The sequence below is a fragment of the Argopecten irradians genome, chromosome 5 (assembly GCF_041381155.1).
Source record: "Argopecten irradians isolate NY chromosome 5, Ai_NY, whole genome shotgun sequence".
Taxonomy (NCBI): Eukaryota; Metazoa; Mollusca; class Bivalvia; order Pectinida; family Pectinidae; genus Argopecten; species Argopecten irradians.
Window position 1 is genome coordinate 17288815 of NC_091138.1, and position 18582 is coordinate 17307396.

At 35.6% G+C, this 18582-nt stretch overlaps 1 protein-coding gene across 1 annotated transcript in view; it reads left to right on the plus strand.

Moving 5' to 3' along the window:
- Positions 1 to 230: 230 nt before the first annotated feature.
- LOC138324293 (mucin-17-like) overlaps positions 231 to 18582 on the plus strand; it is a 41075-nt gene continuing 22723 nt past the window's right edge. Inside the window, 4 exon segments of the mRNA XM_069269374.1 lie at positions 231 to 246; positions 1793 to 2136; positions 10715 to 10782; positions 11548 to 11711. Of these exon segments, the coding sequence (XP_069125475.1) occupies positions 231 to 246; positions 1793 to 2136; positions 10715 to 10782; positions 11548 to 11711 (592 nt within the window).

Genomic DNA, 18582 nt, shown 5'->3' on the forward strand with positions numbered 1-18582 from the left:
TTCGAACTGTGGAGTATGTCGTCTCCACATTAGTATAAGGAAAGTAGTCCCGTCTCCAGTATGATATCATTGGTAAGTATACTGTGACCTGGTTGTATACCGTCACTACAAAAAGGGCAAGAGTATCACTATCGCAGAGAAACACAACACGGATATACCACAGTCTCCCAAAACATACAGGTTTAAACATACCCAACACACTGCACATGGGAGACCGTCCTCAAATGACCATGGCTGTTACAGGACGTAAACCAAACCAAACGCCTCGATAAGTGTTCCCGTCATCACAAGGTATTAATATACTGCAGTCTCTCAAAACGCTCATCTTTCTCTGCACTCTGTATGATTGTAAGCAGCGACCGAAGTCGAGATTTTAATACTGTCATCTAACTGTGTTTGATCTCTTAACACCTCCATGTAATGTCTCAGATTTTAAGTTTGAATGAGCGGTTCAATCTTGTAAAGAGGTCTTCTGTTTCAGTGCTGTAATTCTGACTAAAATTTGATCATGACATGACATGTAAGACGGATGTCAATGACAGGGAACACTCACTCGTCTGGAACCACTGGTTTTATTTTCATTTGTAGTATTTCATCATACACATTATGTTTTGTTTTGTTTAAATTTCTCCCTTTTTGTTAATTCATATTTTGAACAAAGAAACTAAGTAGCTATTACGTCGGTACTTATACAATTTTAAAGCGAGTTTCCGTTATCAAGAGATGAAATGTAAAGGAATGATGTCACATAAATGTGTTGTCACACATATATGTCAGTGTGTTGACGGCTAATTTTAAAAGCAAATGATCCTGCATTTAGAGTAACGTAAACTTACCTTCTAAAATTCACGGAAGTTTGTGCTTTATTATAGTGTTTTATTTAGTGTTATTTAAGAAGAACATAAAGCAATAGGTTATCTCTCTAAATCTCTATTGAACGTGTAATAAATTTTAGATGTCGCCGTAGCTTTCGTGTGAATAAATGTATTATCTTGAGTACCGTGTTTAAGATGCCTTGCGTCTTCTTGTTGGCGAGCTAAAATGAAGACTTGGAACCATTCGATACAAACAAGGTGCATTAAACATGAGTCGTACACACAATTCGTCTGGTGACATATCCGCTTGGAAATGGAATTGGGAGCGTTTTTACGTTGTATCTTTTCTGATTGTTTATACACACGTAATATGTTCTGTGGGAGCACCTGCTCGGGACATCGTTAGGGACGCTGACAGTCAGGACGAACAGCTATTTCCGGTGAGATCGATACAGTCGGATCCTACCCGGAATCCCAGGCAACTGTGTGTAGTCAGTCTGGTGTGGACGGTTAAATTGCAATGCTGAAAATCTTAATTCGTTTGGCTATTTCATCGGCTTTTTTACAAACAGGTATGTTTTCAATTTCAATATTGATATTTTTTACTTTATAACTTAGTTTGAAACAACTTGAAAGTTGATATATTTAAACAGAATTAATGTGATATTCAAGATTTTTATTTTTATTTTCGATGATCAATTTCACCAAGTATAATCTATATAGAGAAAGAAAATATGACTATATGATTACGATATAACACTCAAAAACTTGGGGAAAATAAAAATATATACGTTGTATTTGAGATAATATGTGGAAAAATGGAAGCATTCCGAGAATATTCCAACGGGTTTAGGATTATCGATATGTGCTATGAAACGATACGAATTCAAAACGAATAGGACATCATAATTCTAAAACAATCTTTGATATCATGTAATTAATGCGTCTTTGTTTACTTTACCAATGTTCTTTTTCAGCATTCGGGGATCATTACGGCCTTTCCTCCAACATTGACGATGTAGACGAGAGCGCCAGTGAGGAGGAGAGCGTGGAAAACTTGGCAGGGGACACATGGCGGGTTACTCCTCCAGAAAACTTACATATAGACACGGAACATTATCTATATTTTCTGGACGAGAAGACTTTAAATGATGTACATAGTGATATATCCCGCCACCGGTCCCGGCGGTCAGTGGATGAATACCCCTTTGTGTACCACACCGGACATTTATACATTGACCAGGGGATTGACTGGCAGGATGACCTTGAAGAGAAATCATCCGGGGCCTTCCTTGACCTTCAGAACTTTCTCTTGGAATGGGTAAGTCAATTTTGTTCTGTAGAACTTACGATTTTACCCTGAAACAAAATTAGTCTCATAATGTGGTAGGTTCCGTTGTTGCGTCACAACTCCAAATTATTATATGTGTATAGAAGGAAACTATTTAAAATGATTTGAGCGATTTTTCCGATATTAATGTTGTCTGTAAATTGTGCCATTAACTATGTTGTAATACCAATGTAGTTATCTCATTACAGCAGTCGAAAAAAGTCGTTTCGAGTAGCAGTTACTGTTGAAACAGCGATGCTAGTTCTGACAATTTTTCAATTTACCTAAACTAATGTTTACCCAGTAAAATGATTTTTTTAAAAATTCTAGTCTTATTCTTATCGAGAATAAATTTGATACTGTCGTTTGATTGCTAATTAATTTTCTGAAACACACGCCGCATGGCCTCATATATTCATTTAATTTACTTAATAAATAAAAACAAGCAAAACACACACGTCAGATAGTCATGCATTTGTTTACTTGTGGTTACTTCTATACATTTTATGACGTTTGGACCTAAATATTTAACAAAAACGACATTTAATGCCCCTGACATGTTATTACACCTGAAGACGGTTCAGGTCGGGGTATTGGGGTCAGCCTTCAAAAATATAAATAAATATAGAAACTGGACCTAAATATTAGTTCCTTAGTATGTTTATACTGACGAGTGTAAAATTAAATTTTGGACAAGCAGCAGTCTCCGCACACAGGGACCTGGCATGAAAAAATTTAACCAATAGTATACATATATACTGTTAATCAAAAAAAATCGTGCCAGGTCCCTGTGTCTCCGCACGACTCCAAAATTGCAAGATATCCAATAAAAACGTGTATCAGATCAATACTGAGAGTTTATCAAATGATTTAATATACAGCCGTGTGCCAAAAGTCTTTGTAATTTATATTTTTTTCCTATATATTCTATGTATTTTTACATTTTTTCTTTGATTTTTCGTGATCTCATCTAGGCGTGGATTTTAATAAGATTTGGCATACTTGTAAAAATTATCAACACTTTCAGCTAATAGTATTTACATAATTTTCCTTTTTGCACTTGTTGAGAAAACCGTATTTCATTACCACGCAAAACTTTTTCGTTGCCATTTTAGTAAAAACAAAGAAGGAAATGATATCATAAGTTTAAGTGGTGCACAAAAAATATATATTTTGCAAACAATATATCGGAAAATTATACATATATTATGAGCTGAAAGTGTAGATAATTCTCTACAAGGGGACTTGGCTTTGGTGCTTTATAAACCCCTACGTTTGATGTCGCATGTCTTAAAACATATCGTATATGTGTGCTTACAAGAGATGTCGTTGTTACCCACATGAACCGTTCTGGAATAGGGATATGATCGCTAATTCATGCGGTTATGAAAATTATCTTCAGATATTGTAAAAACCACTCCAGAATGTCATTGTTATCAAATCGTTTGTTTTCACCGAAACGGCGAGGTTCGGAAGATGGCGAAATGTGGCCATCTACTATAAAGTAAATATGTCCCAGATTTTTTTGCTGGTTTAAATAAATAGCTTTGCATGCACCGACTAATTTGTCATATTCTAGAATCCGGAAAGATAATGAGTAGACTATTAAGGGATGCATTTAGTAGGTCTACTCATGGCGGAATCAAAGAATATGAATTTAAGGATGTATTCTTCTGAGGTTTCAGTCCCGTTGAAGTCTCGTTTCAACATAGATCAAAGAAGTTTTGAGATTTTAAAATACAATTTATCAGTATCTGTCGCAAGTTGCCAGATGCAAATTTTGTCAAAAAATTACATTTCTATTTTTAGGAGAATTTTTTATACGGGGATTTTAAGAAATGGCCCATTTGGCGGCCATTTTGAAATTGTGTCTTTTTTCGCTTCAAGTAGAGCCACAGTTTTACCATTTTTTACTGAAATTGCTTTTACTTAAATCATCACTGCGCCAGCATTTTTAGCTGTATTGAGCTAATTTTTGCTGCAAATTGTTACTAGGTTCGTAGTAATTAAAATATTGAGCATTAATATGTGTATTGATACACTTTTGTGACTTTATTTTTACATTTAATGGTAATTTGGGCACTTTTATTTTTTACTCTAAAATACTGAAAAATAACAAAAATTCAAATGGAGCAAAAAAGTAAGCACACGGACCCCCAATTTTTCTTCCTGATTTATAAAGAACAGCCGTTTTCCTATTGATATGCAAAATAATAACAAAAGTTTAATACCAGAACTTTTTCTATAAAGGGTTAAATTTGGCAAAAATGGCTGAAAATGGTGCATTTTGTAGCTCAAAATTAAGGGGTAGGGGTAGCATATGTTGTTATTCTGAGAAAAAATATTAGTCTAATTGATAAAATCTGGTATATTTTTAAAAAAGACTACCAGAAAATGAATTCTACAAACATTCATACATATCAAACACCTCATTAGGAAATTATGGCTTTAATCTCTGTCTTATATGGTCAAAACGGCAAAATTCCCATAAAATCCAATATTTTGCCAACTAGGTGTCTTTGAGGGACAAAAGCTCAAAAACGAGCACACGGACATATGTTTTTTATTCCATTTTCTTTTATTGTATGAGCTCCTTTTTCAAAAAATCTATATGAGAAAAAAAGTTTAATACAAGAAAATTTTGACTTCTCAGAGGTGTACATCCTTAATGGCGTCACGATTTGTTGTTGTGACGTCATATGGTCACAGCGACGTCAATGTTGACAGAAGAGTGCGGTTTAGAACACGACGCTACGAAAAAAATGTGATCAAGGATTTCTGTAACGAGACAGGAGTTATGAGTCCGTCTTTGTGTGATCAGGGACTTCTACAGCAAGACAGAACCTTAGTTATAAGTCTGTCCATGATGTGATCAAGGATATCTACATCGAGACAGGACCTTAGATATGAGTTCGTCCATGGTGAGATCAAGGATTTCTACATGGAGACAGGACCTCAGATATGAGTCCATCCATGATGTGATCAAGGATTTCTTCAGCGAGACAGGACCTCAGTTATAATTCGGCCATGGTGTGATCAAGGATTTCTACAGGGGGACAGGACCTCAGTTATGAGTCCATCCATGATGTGATCAAGGATTTCTACAACGAGACAGGACCTCAGATATGGGTCCATCCATGATGTGATCAAGGATTTCTACAGCGAGACAGGACCTTAGATACGAGTTCGTCCATGATGTGATTAAGGATTTTTACAGGGAGACAGGACTTCAGATATGAGTCCATCCATGATGTGATCAAGGATTTCTTCAGCGAGACAGGACCTCAGTTATAATTCGGCCATGGTGTGATCTAGGATTTCTACAGGGAGACAGGACCTCAGATATGAGTCCATCCATGATGTGATCAAGGATTTCTACAGGGAGACAGGACCTCAGTTATGAGTCCATCCATGATGTGATCAAGGATTTCTACAGCGAGACAGGACCTCAGATATGAGTCCATCCATGATGTGATCAAGGATTTCTACAGCGCGACAGGAATTCAGATATGAGTCCATCCATGATGTGATCAATGATTTCTTCAGCGAGACAGGACCTCAGTTATAATTCGGCCATGGTGTGATCAAGGATTTCTACAGGGAGACAGGACCTCAGATATGAGTCCATCCATGATGTGATCAAGGATTTCTACAGCGAGACAGGACCTCAGATATGGGTCCATCCATGATGTGATCAAGGATTTCTACAGCGAGACAGGACCTTAGATAGGAGTTCGTCCATGATGTGATCAAGGATTTCTACAAGGAGACAGGACCTCGGATATGAGTCCATCCATGATGTGATCAAGGATTTCTACATTGAGACAGGACCTCAGATATGGGTCCATCCATGATGTGATCAAGGATTTATACAGGGAGACAGGACCTCAAATATGAGTCCATCCATGATGTGATCAAGGATTTCTACAGGGAGACAGGACCTCAGTTATGAGTCCATCCATGATGTGATCAAGGATTTCTACAGGGAGACAGGACCTCAGATATGAGTCCATCCATGATGTGATCAAGGATTTCTACAAGGAGACAGGACCTCAGATATGAGTCCGTCCATGATGTGATCAAGGATTTCCACAGGGAGACAGGACCTCAGATATGAGTCCATCCGTGATGTGATCAAAGATTTATACAGCGAGACAGGACCTCAGATATGAGTCCATCCATGATGTGATCAAGGATTTCTACAGCGAGACAGGACATCAGATATGAGTCCGTCCATGATATGATCAAGGATTTCTACAAGGAGACAGGACCTCAGATATGAGTCCGTCCATGATGTGATCAAGGATTTCCACAGGGAGACAGGACCTCAGATATGAGTCCATCCGTGATGTGATCAAGGATTTCTACAGCGAGACAGGACTTCAGATATGAGTCCATCCATGATGTGATCAAGGATTTGAACAGGGAGACAGGACATCAGATATGAGTCCGTCCATGATGTGATCAAGGATTTCTACAGCGAGACAGGACCTCAGATATGAGTCCGTCCATGATGTGATCAAGGATTTCCACAGGGAGACAGGACATCAGATATGAGTCCGTCCATGATGTGATCAAGGATTCCCACAGGGAGACAGGACATCAGATATGAGTCCGTCCATGATGTAATCAAGGATTTCTACAGGGAGACAGGACTTCAGATATGAGTCCATCCATGATGTGATCAAGGATTTCTACAGGAAGACAGGACCTCAAATATGAGTCCATCCATGATGTGATCAAGGATTTCCACAGGGAGACAGGACCTCAAATATGAGTCCATCCATGATGTGATCAAGGATTTCTACAGCGAGACAGGACTTCAGATATGAGTCCATCCATGATGTGATCAAGGATTTCTACAGCGAGACAGGACTTCAGATATGAGTCCATCCATGATGTGATCAAGGATTTCTACAGCGAGACAGGACCTTAAATATGGGTCCATCCATGATGTGATCTAGGATTTCTACAGCGAGACAGGACCTCAGATATGGGTCCATCCATGATGTGATCAAGGATTTCAACAGCGAAACAGGACCTCAGATATGAGTCCGTCCATGATGTGATCAAGGATTTCTACAGCGAGACAGGACCTCAAATATGAGTCGGTCCATGATGTGATCAAGGATTTCTACAGCGAGACAGGACATCAGATATGAGTTCGTCCATAATGTGATCAAGGATTTCCACAGGGAGACAGGACATCAGATATGAGTTCGTCCATGATGAGATCAAGGATTTCTACAGCGAAACAGGACCTCAGATATGAGTCCATCCATGATGTGATCAAGGATTTCTACAGCGAGACAGGACCTCAGATATGAGTCCATCCATGATGTGATCAAGGATTTCTACAGCGAGACAGGACCTCAGATATGAGTCCATCCATGATGTGATCAAGGATTTCCACAGGGAGACAGGACCTCAGATATGAGTCCATCCATGATGTGATCAAGGATTTCTACAGCGAGACAGGACCTCAGATATGAGTCCATCCATGATGTGATCAAGGATTTCCACAGGAAGACAGGACCTCAAATATGAGTCCATCCATGATGTGATCAAGGATTTCCACAGGGAGACAGGACCTCAAATATGAGTCCATCCATGATGTGATCAAGGATTTCTACAGCGAGACAGGACTTCAGATATGAGTCCATCCATGATGTGATCAAGGATTTCTACAGCGAGACAGGACTTCAGATATGAGTCCATCCATGATGTGATCAAGGATTTCTACAGCGAGACAGGACCTTAAATATGGGTCCATCCATGATGTTATCAAGGATTTCTACAGCGAGACAGGACCTCAGATATGGGTCCATCCATGATGTGATCAAGGATTTCTACAGCGAGACAGGACCTCAAATATGAGTCGGTCCATGATGTGATCAAGGATTTCTACAGCGAGACACATCTCAGATATGGGTCCATCCATGATGTGAACAAGGATTTCTACAGCGAGACAGGACCTCATATATGGGTCCATCCATGATGTGATCAAGGATTTCAACAGCGAAACAGGACCTCAGATATGAGTCCGTCCATGATGTGATCAAGGATTTCTACAGCGAGACAGGACCTCAAATATGAGTCGGTCCATGATGTAATCAAGGATTTCTACAGCGAGACAGGACATCAGATATGAGTTCGTCCATAATGTGATCAAGGATTTCCACAGGGAGACAGGAAATCAGATATGAGTTCATCCATGATGAGATCAAGGATTTCTACAGCGAGACAGGACATCAGATATGAGTTCGTCCATGATGTGATCAAGGATTTCCACAAGGAGACAGGACATCAGATATGAGTTCGTCCATGATGATATGAAGGATTTCTACAGCGAGACAGGACCTCAAATATGAGTCGGTCCATGATGTGATCAAGGATTTCTACAGCGAGACAGGACCTCAGGTATGAGTCCATCCATAATGTGATTGATCAAAGATTTTTACGTCGAGACAGGGCCTCATTTATTTCTCACCAGTTTCTCATCAGTTTAATCTAGTTTTGAAAATGTTCAAGTTATCAACATTGACCACATCAACAGGGAGAGGATCTCCAATATCCTGCTACTGAAATCATTCCTGGCTGTATTGAGACGAAAAGACTTTTTGTAGAGTTGTTGTTTGTGACCTCTTGTACCTCATTGGAGTACACATGTTAACACTGGTAACAATGTCGATTTTGTTGATTATCATAAAAGTCTCCACCATATCAGCCCTCAGTCTTCTATACTCGAGTGTTGGGATACCCAAGGTCTTTAATCAGTCAGGATAGGGGAGATCTTTAAGGTTAACAAGTCTTTTTGTACCTCTTCGTTGGACGTTTTCTATGGTTTTTATATCTTTTTTTTCCAGGGGGACCAAACAACAGAACCGTATTCCAAATGAAGTCTTATATAGGGTTTTAAAGGTTTGGTTGTCAAGATATGTGAATGTTTTGAAAATGATTTGGTTTCCCTTTGATGTAGCTTTATTGACTTGAAAATTTCAAGGTGTTATCCATTGTAACTCCCAGGTCTTTCTCACTGTTAGTTTTCCCAAGCTGGATTCTGTAGTTGTCTTCTTTATACTGTACTGTCTGTTAATAGCGATATTACCAATTTCCAAATGTTTGCACTTTTCTTTATTTAGCTTCATTAAACAGATGTCAATCTAATCGGAAATTCCATCAATATTTTTCAGAAGCTCTTCCAGTCCTGTAGGGTGCTGATTTTCGAATACAATTTGGTATCATCCGCAAATAAATTGGCAACACAATTCACAACCTCTGGGATGTCGTTGATGAATTAGAAATAGTATGGGCCCGAGTACACTTCCTTGAGGTACACCGCTCTTTACTTTTTTGGTTTTGGAGCTTGTTCCATTTATAATTACCTTTTGTTGTAGTCACGATAGAAATTGATGCATCTTTGATAGAATTTTGCCTCCAATTCCATAGGATTTAAATTTATGTATGAAGAGTCTATGTGAAACTTTGTCCAAGGCCTTGCTAAAGTCCAAATAAATTGCGTCTATGTTGTTGTTGTTGTCAAGTGCCTGTGTTCAGTGTTCTAGTGACTCAAGTAGCTGTGTTATGAGTCCATTCATGATGTGATCAAGGATTCTTACAACGAGACAGGACCTCAGATATGGGTCCGTCCATGATGTGATCAAGGATTTATACAGCGAGATGGGACCTCAGATATGAGTCCATCCATGATGTGATCAAGGATTTCTACAGCGAGACAGGACCTCAGATATGAGTCCATCCATGATGTGATCAAGGATTTCCACAGGGAGACAGGACCTCAGATATGAGTCCATCCATGTGATCAAGGATTTCCACAGGGAGACAGGACCTCAGATATGAGTCCATCCATGATGTGATCAAGGATTTCTACAGCGAGACAGGACTTCAGATATGAGTCCATCCATGATGTGATCAAGGATTTCTACAGCGAGACAGGACCTCAAATATGAGTCGGTCCATGATGTGATCAAGGATTTCTACAGCGAGACAGGACTTCAGTCCGCCCATGTATTGGTCAGGGAAATAGTAGCGTATCCAGTTTGTCATGAAAATAAACTTTGTCGTTCACGTGTTGATCAGCGATTCTTCTAGGACGTAGATCACAAAATATGAGCCCGCTGATATTTTGATCAAGGTTCCTGATCATATCTTCATTGCAACCAAGGATTTGTAAGGCGTGTTCTGGTCCTAAGTTTAACCCTTCCATGTTATGACTCACGTATCCATGTAACCATCATGAACACAACTTGATCTATTCTATATAAATGGCTGTAAACATGTCAGTAGATATCAATAATTAGATACGTTACACGTCCTGATAATAACAATGGTCTGCCCCCGTCACATTGAGCAACACAAATCTATGGTACCGACAAGCGATCATTAATTATATTACTGGCGATAATGATTTCTGGTAAAATATCATCATTAATTGTTTTTTTAGAATTTCACTTTTCAATGATGGACCATCACCCACTTAATTTATTAGACGCACATATAATTTATGGTCTAGTAAAAATAATAAAAACTCGATAAATCTATGTTACAGTTTGACGACATGTTCTCGATTGGGCCGCTGTCGGAGACGTATCACACCACCCTTATCCACGGCTTCAGGTATGTCACGGCGGTCTTTATCAACACCTTATTTATTACACACTGTCTGTGTATCACTCTTAATATTAATCCCATACATGATTTAACCTGTTCAAGCAGATGATATAGGCAAAAATATCGTAAATGTTAGAAACCTGCGTTTTAATATTTTCTGATGCATTCTTTTAATGTGTGGCTTCGATTAAAAACAAGTCGTTTTGGTTTTATGCAAATTCTGAAGGGCAGAACTGATCTGTCATCAAAGTGATTGAATAAATGTATATTACATTTATATAGATACATTGATATTTAATGCTAGGAGATAACGAAAGGGGTAAATGATATCAGATCAGGGGATAGTAGGACCGATATCAGTGATATCTCACTAGGAAAGGGCATTCTAACACGGGATGACATATATGAGAGTATAATAACTTCTGCATGTGTAGTAAAGAGATCTGTGATATTCCGGGGGTAGGATAGAATTCAGTGGTATCCCGGGTGTAAAAGGGAAATGGATGGTACGGTTGGGATTAGTGATATCCCTTAGTAGAATAGAAAGCTAGGGATTAGTGATTTTCAAAGGAGTATGGATTAATGTTATTATTTTCGGGTTAAATAAAGGAACCATTCATAAAATCTATAGACACTGCTTGGTGTCAAAGCTATTGGTCCATTTTTCATATATTTTGAAAATGATACACAATGGCAATTGACATAAAGATATGAAGAAAAGAACATAAAATCTTAAACTTTGGACTGTGATATTATGGATATTTGCTGTAGGGAGGGCAGTATTGTGGTGACTTTCTCCATGGTCCTCAGTGCCAATGGTACTAACACTACCGTCACTATGGACGACGACACGGTCACTCAATTACTTCTCGACGCCATCACCAATACAACCATCGGTAACTTCACCGTGGACGCCAACAAGACATCCATCGTAGGTAAGTACTACCCCACATTTACCCTCAAATCAACCTTCATATATATTTAACTTAAGGGTATTAAGTGACCTTGAAGATGCTCCACCGCTGACAAATGGTATTTTTCACTATAAAAAACAGGAACAGACGATTAAATATTTTTCTTCAGTTACAAAAGTTACTTACTTTACACCATTACCACCATTGAAAAATTTTGAGCTTCTAATTTTACTTCATGTTAAAAATATGAAAAATAATTAATTGCATCCCGAAAAAATTCCGTGTAGCGATATCCTATATGGAAGAAAGTACTGATTGCGCAAGCATCAAAGGCGAAATAAAGCACTTTATATTATTTTTTTGTGTTAATTAGACATATATATCCATGATCAAACACCAATTATTTTAAACTAATGAATATCATTTATGCTTTGTCGGCGGTGGAGCATCTTTAAGATACTGAGGTGAATATCCTCTTAATTATATCCTGTCCATTATTCTCTAATAGACATACAGTACTTAGTAAATACACCCAAATACAAAATGTACGCTGTAGTATTGAAAAATGCACAAAAATAGTCTAATACTCTGTAGTAAGTACTTTCACCTGTAGTATGGTGATACCCTCACATTGACTGTCGTAAGTGTCCCTGAAATGTACTGTAGTATACCCTGAAATATCTTAAAATATTCTGTTGTAAATGCTGTTGTGAGCATCCCCGCATGTATTACATCAAATATACTCCAACGTTTTCGTGTAATGTACCTTGGTTACTCTCCTCAAAATCAATGAACTGAGGTTAAAACCCTCAACTGCAAAATACTCTTAGAGAGTCAGTGCCCTCAAATGTATTTGTAGTAAGTAGCTTCAAATTATACTGAAGTAAAAGGTGTTATAGATTATTAATTTATTTTACTTATGTAATATGTATCTATACGAGTCTGGCATAGAGGACATAGATAGTCATGAACCAGTAAATCTTATCTTATATGAAATGCCTTTAAACGGATTGTAGTTTTTGTCTAATCAATTATAATGCAGTAAACACCCTCAAATGTACTGTTGTAAATTACCTTAATGCGCTATAGTGTGCGCTATAGTGAATAATAGTCAAATATTGTAATTATCGTCAAAAGGTTGTTGTGGGAATAATTGAGTTTGCAATGCTAAATTTTCCTTTTAAGATGTATAATTTTTTGGGATATTTTAAATTTTGTTTCTATAAATTATTTTATCCTCACACATGGATATATTACAATATTGTCACATAATATTGTATCTTCTTGTTATAAATACAGCTATAAACAACATCAAAATATCGCAGCACATAGTTCCTTTATCCAAACTTGTTTCAACAAAAATATGTTATGTCTAGTTTCTAGATAAGGTTATATGATATTAAACTATCTTTTGCAAACTCAATTATGTACCACAACTGTACTATGGAATACACTGACACCCTCATATTGTAAGTAACTACTCTCATAGTTTGTTTACTAAGTGTTAAGTGGAGAGGTTTTAATGATGGGTGGAGGGAATCGGAATTAGTGGAACTTGGCCAGACGATTTAAACACTATTACGCGTTCAGACGAGGAATCAAATCCGAGGGGTGGGGTGTACCGCATCACTGCGACAATCAAAGTGTTCCGTCAGAATGCTGACAACCAGAAACAGTCGTCAAGGGATATAAGTATACGTCATCGTTGTTTTTTTGACTATATAATTCAAATATGATGAACTTCTACAAATTTATTTTATGAGTCTTTTCATAATTGATTATTTTATTTCGTGAATTCGGTAAATACACCTGTAAATGCTTTACACGCCACTTTCCTCAGCATCCTCAGCGAACGTGTCATTTTTTTTAGAATATCGAATAATTTCAGGAAAACAAAGTAACAAAATTTTAATTTGTTAGAGTATAAACAAATGATACTTCTTTATCTGACTATAAAAGTTAAGTACAATAACCTTTGAAATAAATGGAAGAAAACTCCATAGAAAAAAATGTGAAAAACCTGAAGAAAAAAACAACAGAAAAATAATGAATGACGAATACTTATGTGCCTTTACCTTGGGTAGCGTCCAGCATGAATCCGATATGTCTGTTGGTGTAACAGATTTGTCACCATTCTGGTACTCTTTAACTACACGTAAATCACTTGTGCATGCAATGTTATCATCACAACTGTCGCTCCTATACATTTTGTCCCAGCTGACACCGACTAATCATCCTATGTCTGCGACAAACCATTTTTATTTCAACCAGGAAGAAAACCATGGTCAAGTTTATATTACTCAACAAATTATCTAACCTGTTGCTGCCGATTTTCTATCATCAAATTGTTGTCATTTATTGTTTAAAGCACAAGGTGTAATTACCAGCCAAGACATTCTCTGTTGGTTTTGTGTTCTTGTTATATGTTGTACATTCTAGTGTCGAGTTTATTGATGTATTCGGATGCTTTTTCCAGCACTGCTTAAATTGTTTAATGAACCTGTTGCAATAAAGTACACAAAAACCTATCATACTTGATATTTGATTTTTTTGCTGTTTGCTAGTTATATTTAAATGTGCACTGTAGCTAATTTTGTAACCTTACCAACAACAGCTGGCATTTATGACAATATGTCTGCCAACCGATTACCATTACGTCATTATCATTATGACCTTACAGTTGTCATGCCGACACTCATGATGATGATAACAAATCAAGGCATTTAAGGAAATTAGATGATATATTATGTAAAATGCTTATTCAATATAAGAACAAACATTGAAATGTTGTCCTTAGACAGTCATGAACCGATGAATGACAGTCATGAACCGTTGAAAGAGAACTGTGCATAATCAAAGTTCGCTTTGCCCTTTTGAAAATCACTATCTGAAAACTGTTAAGAGAAAACGTTACTGTACACAGAATTGCAAAAGTGAACACTTTTAAAAGATATCGGCCTTTTTGGTGATTGAGGTGTGAGAAAAAGTCACAATTCTTGGGCGAAGATCGAAGTGATAAGATAATGATACCTCGATTGTCTCCGGGTATAACGATAACCGTAGTCATTGTTCGACGGTATCGTGCTGGTTGGTACCAAGGTAGCCCACACATATCAACACATATCCATATATGTCTTCTGTGGTCCACTATCAGATGGACACATCGTTATCGAAGTAACCGGACGGTAGATCATAAAACAGTTATTTTGAAGTATTTTGGATAATTTGCATCTATTTTAAATCATATATATGTATGCCATAGAATATTTATTGATGTTACGCAGTGTCGTCTGCTTTGAACAGTGACAATTGCTCATCATTTACGTCCAGATCACATGACCCGGAATAATTTATCAATGCTATCGATGTCTTTAGATCGTTAGTAACATGCACTGACATCTGTAACTGAATCATGGGTTTGAGAATCAAAATATCAATACATGTCTTTAGCACTGAAGTATTGTTTAGCACAGAGCATGGTACTAACATAATGTTAATAAGGTTCTCAAAATCACCTATATATTTAATTGATAAAGTACCAAAAACGTGATGGGATTTTAGTACGTCTAAAATGAAAATCAGAACAATGTTAATGAAATGGCAACAAAAATGTAATTAACAAAAACGTATCCTTATAGAATTGATCATCTTGTTATTAACAAGAGCGTATTCTTATAGAATTGATCACCTTGTTATGAATAAGAGTGTATCCTTATAAAATCGATCACCTTGTTGTTAACAAGAGTGTATCCTTATAGAATTGATCACCTTGTTATGAACAAGAGTGTATCCTTATAGAATTGATCACCTTGTTGTTAACAAAAGCGTATCCTTATAGAATTGATCACCTTGTTGTTAACAAAAGCGTATCCTTATAGAATTGATCACCTTGTTATTAACATGAGTGTATCCTTATAGAATTGATCACCTTGTTATTAACATGAGTGTATCCTTATAGAATTGATCACCTTGAACAAGAACGTATCCTTATAGAATTGATCACCTTGTTATTAACAAGGGTGTATCCTTATAGAATCGATCACCTTGTTATTAACAAGAGTGTATCCTTATAGAATTGATCACCTTGTTATTAACAAGAGCGTATCCTTATAGAATCGATCACCTTGTTATTAACAAGAACGTATCCTTATAGAATCGATCACCTTGTTATTAACAAGGGTGTATCCTTATAGAATTGATCACCTTGTTATTAACAAGAACGTATCCTTATAGAATTGATCATCTTGTTATTAACAAGAGCGTATTCTTATAGAATTGATCACCTTGTTATGAACAAGAGTGTATCCTTATAAAATCGATCACCTTGTTAACAAGAGTGTATCCTTATAGAATTGATCACCTTGTTATGAACAAGAGTGTATCCTTATAGAATTGATCACCTTGTTATGAACAAGAGTGTATCCTTATAGAATTGATCACCTTGTTATTAACAAGAGCGTATCCTTATAGAATCGATCACCTTGTTATTAACATGAGTGTATCCTTATAGAATTGATCACCTTGAACAAGAACGTATCCTTATAGAATTGATCACCTTGTTATTAACAAGGGTGTATCCTTATAGAATCGATCACCTTGTTATTAACAAGAGTGTATCCTTATAGAATTGATCACCTTGTTATTAACAAGAACGTATCCTTATAGAATCGATCACCTTGTTATTAACAAGAACGTATCCTTATAGAATCGATCACCTTGTTATTAACAAGGGTGTATCCTTATAGAATTGATCACCTTGTTATTAACAAGAACGTATCCTTATAGAATCGATCACCTTGTTATTAACAAGAGTGTATCATTATAGAATCGATCACCTTGTTATTAACAAGAACGTATCCTTATAAAATTGATCACCTTGTTGTTAACAAGAGCGTATCCTTATAGATATGATCACCTTGTTATTAACAAGAACGTATCCTTATAGAATCGATCACCTTGTTATTAACAAGAGTGTATCATTATAGAATCGATCACCTTGTTATTAACAAGAACGTATCCTTATAAAATTGATCACCTTGTTGTTAACAAGAGCGTATCCTTATAGAATTGATCACCTTGTTATTAACAAGAACGCATCCTTATAAAATTGATCACCTTGCACAACTTAACGCACTTCGTTTTTTAAGCTCTTACCGCACGTAATAAAACATTGGTCTTACTGGTTATGTTGTTTGCACATTGTTGTGGAATGCACAATTAGCATGTCACATTAAAACACAGGTAAAATATGCATTTAGGTCATTTTGTAAACCGGATGTAAAGTTTAACTTATCAAAGGTATTTCATTTACGGAATACGTGCTATAGTCACAATGAATATAATAAAAGAATGGTAGCACATGTTCTGTAAAGTTTATAGGTCACTTAATGTGGAGTCAAAGTTTATTATTTTGACACACATTTGAACAATAAAACCGTTTCTAAAAACACATTATTGAACAGACATTGCATACATGTTGATCACAACATATTTTATATACAACACACATTATATACTTTACATACAACACACTTTATATACAACATCACTTTATATACTTTATATACAACACACTTTATATACAACACTTTTTATATACTTTATATACAACATCACTTTATATACTTTATATACAACATCACTTTATGTACAACACACTTTATATACTTTATATACAACACACTTTATATACAATACACTTTATGTACAACACACTTTATATACTTATATACAACACACTTTATATACAATACACTTTATGTACAACACACTTTATATACTTTATATACAACACACTTTATATACAATACACTTTATGTACAACACACTTTATATACTTTATATACAACACACTTTATATACTTTATATACAACACACTTTATATACTTTACATACAACACACTTTATATACAACACACTTTATATACTTTACATACAACACACTTTATATACAACACACTTTATATACTTTATATACGACACACTTTATATACTTATATACAACACACTTTATATACAATACAATTATGCACAACACACTTTATATACAACACACTTTATATAATTTATATACAACACACTTTATATACTTTATATACAACACACTTTATATACAATATACTTTATATACAACACACTTTATATACTTATATACAACACACTTTATATACAATACACTTTATGTACAACACACTTTATATACTTTATATACAACACACTTTATATACTTTATATACAACACACTTTATATACTTTATATACAACACACTTTATATACAATATACTTTATAAACTTTATATACAACACACTTTATATACAACACACTTTATATACTTTACATACAACACACTTTATATACAACACACTTTATATACTTTATATACAATACACTTAATATACAATATACTTTATATACAACACACTTTATATACTTTATATACGACACACTTTATATACTTATATACAACACACTTTATATACAATACACTTATGCACAACACACTTTATATACAACACACTTTATATACTTTATATACAACACACTTTATAAACTTTATATACAACACACTTTATATACAATATACTTTATATACAACACACTTTATATACTTATATACAACACACTTTATATACAATACACTTTATGTACAACACACTTTATATACTTTATATACAACACACTTTATATACTTTATATACAACACACTTTATATACTTTATATACAACACACTTTATATACAATATACTTTATATACTTTATATACAACACACTTTATATACTTTATATACAACACACTTTATATACTTTATATACAACACACTTTATATACAATATACTTTATATACAACACACTTTATATACTTATATACAACACACTTTATATACTTT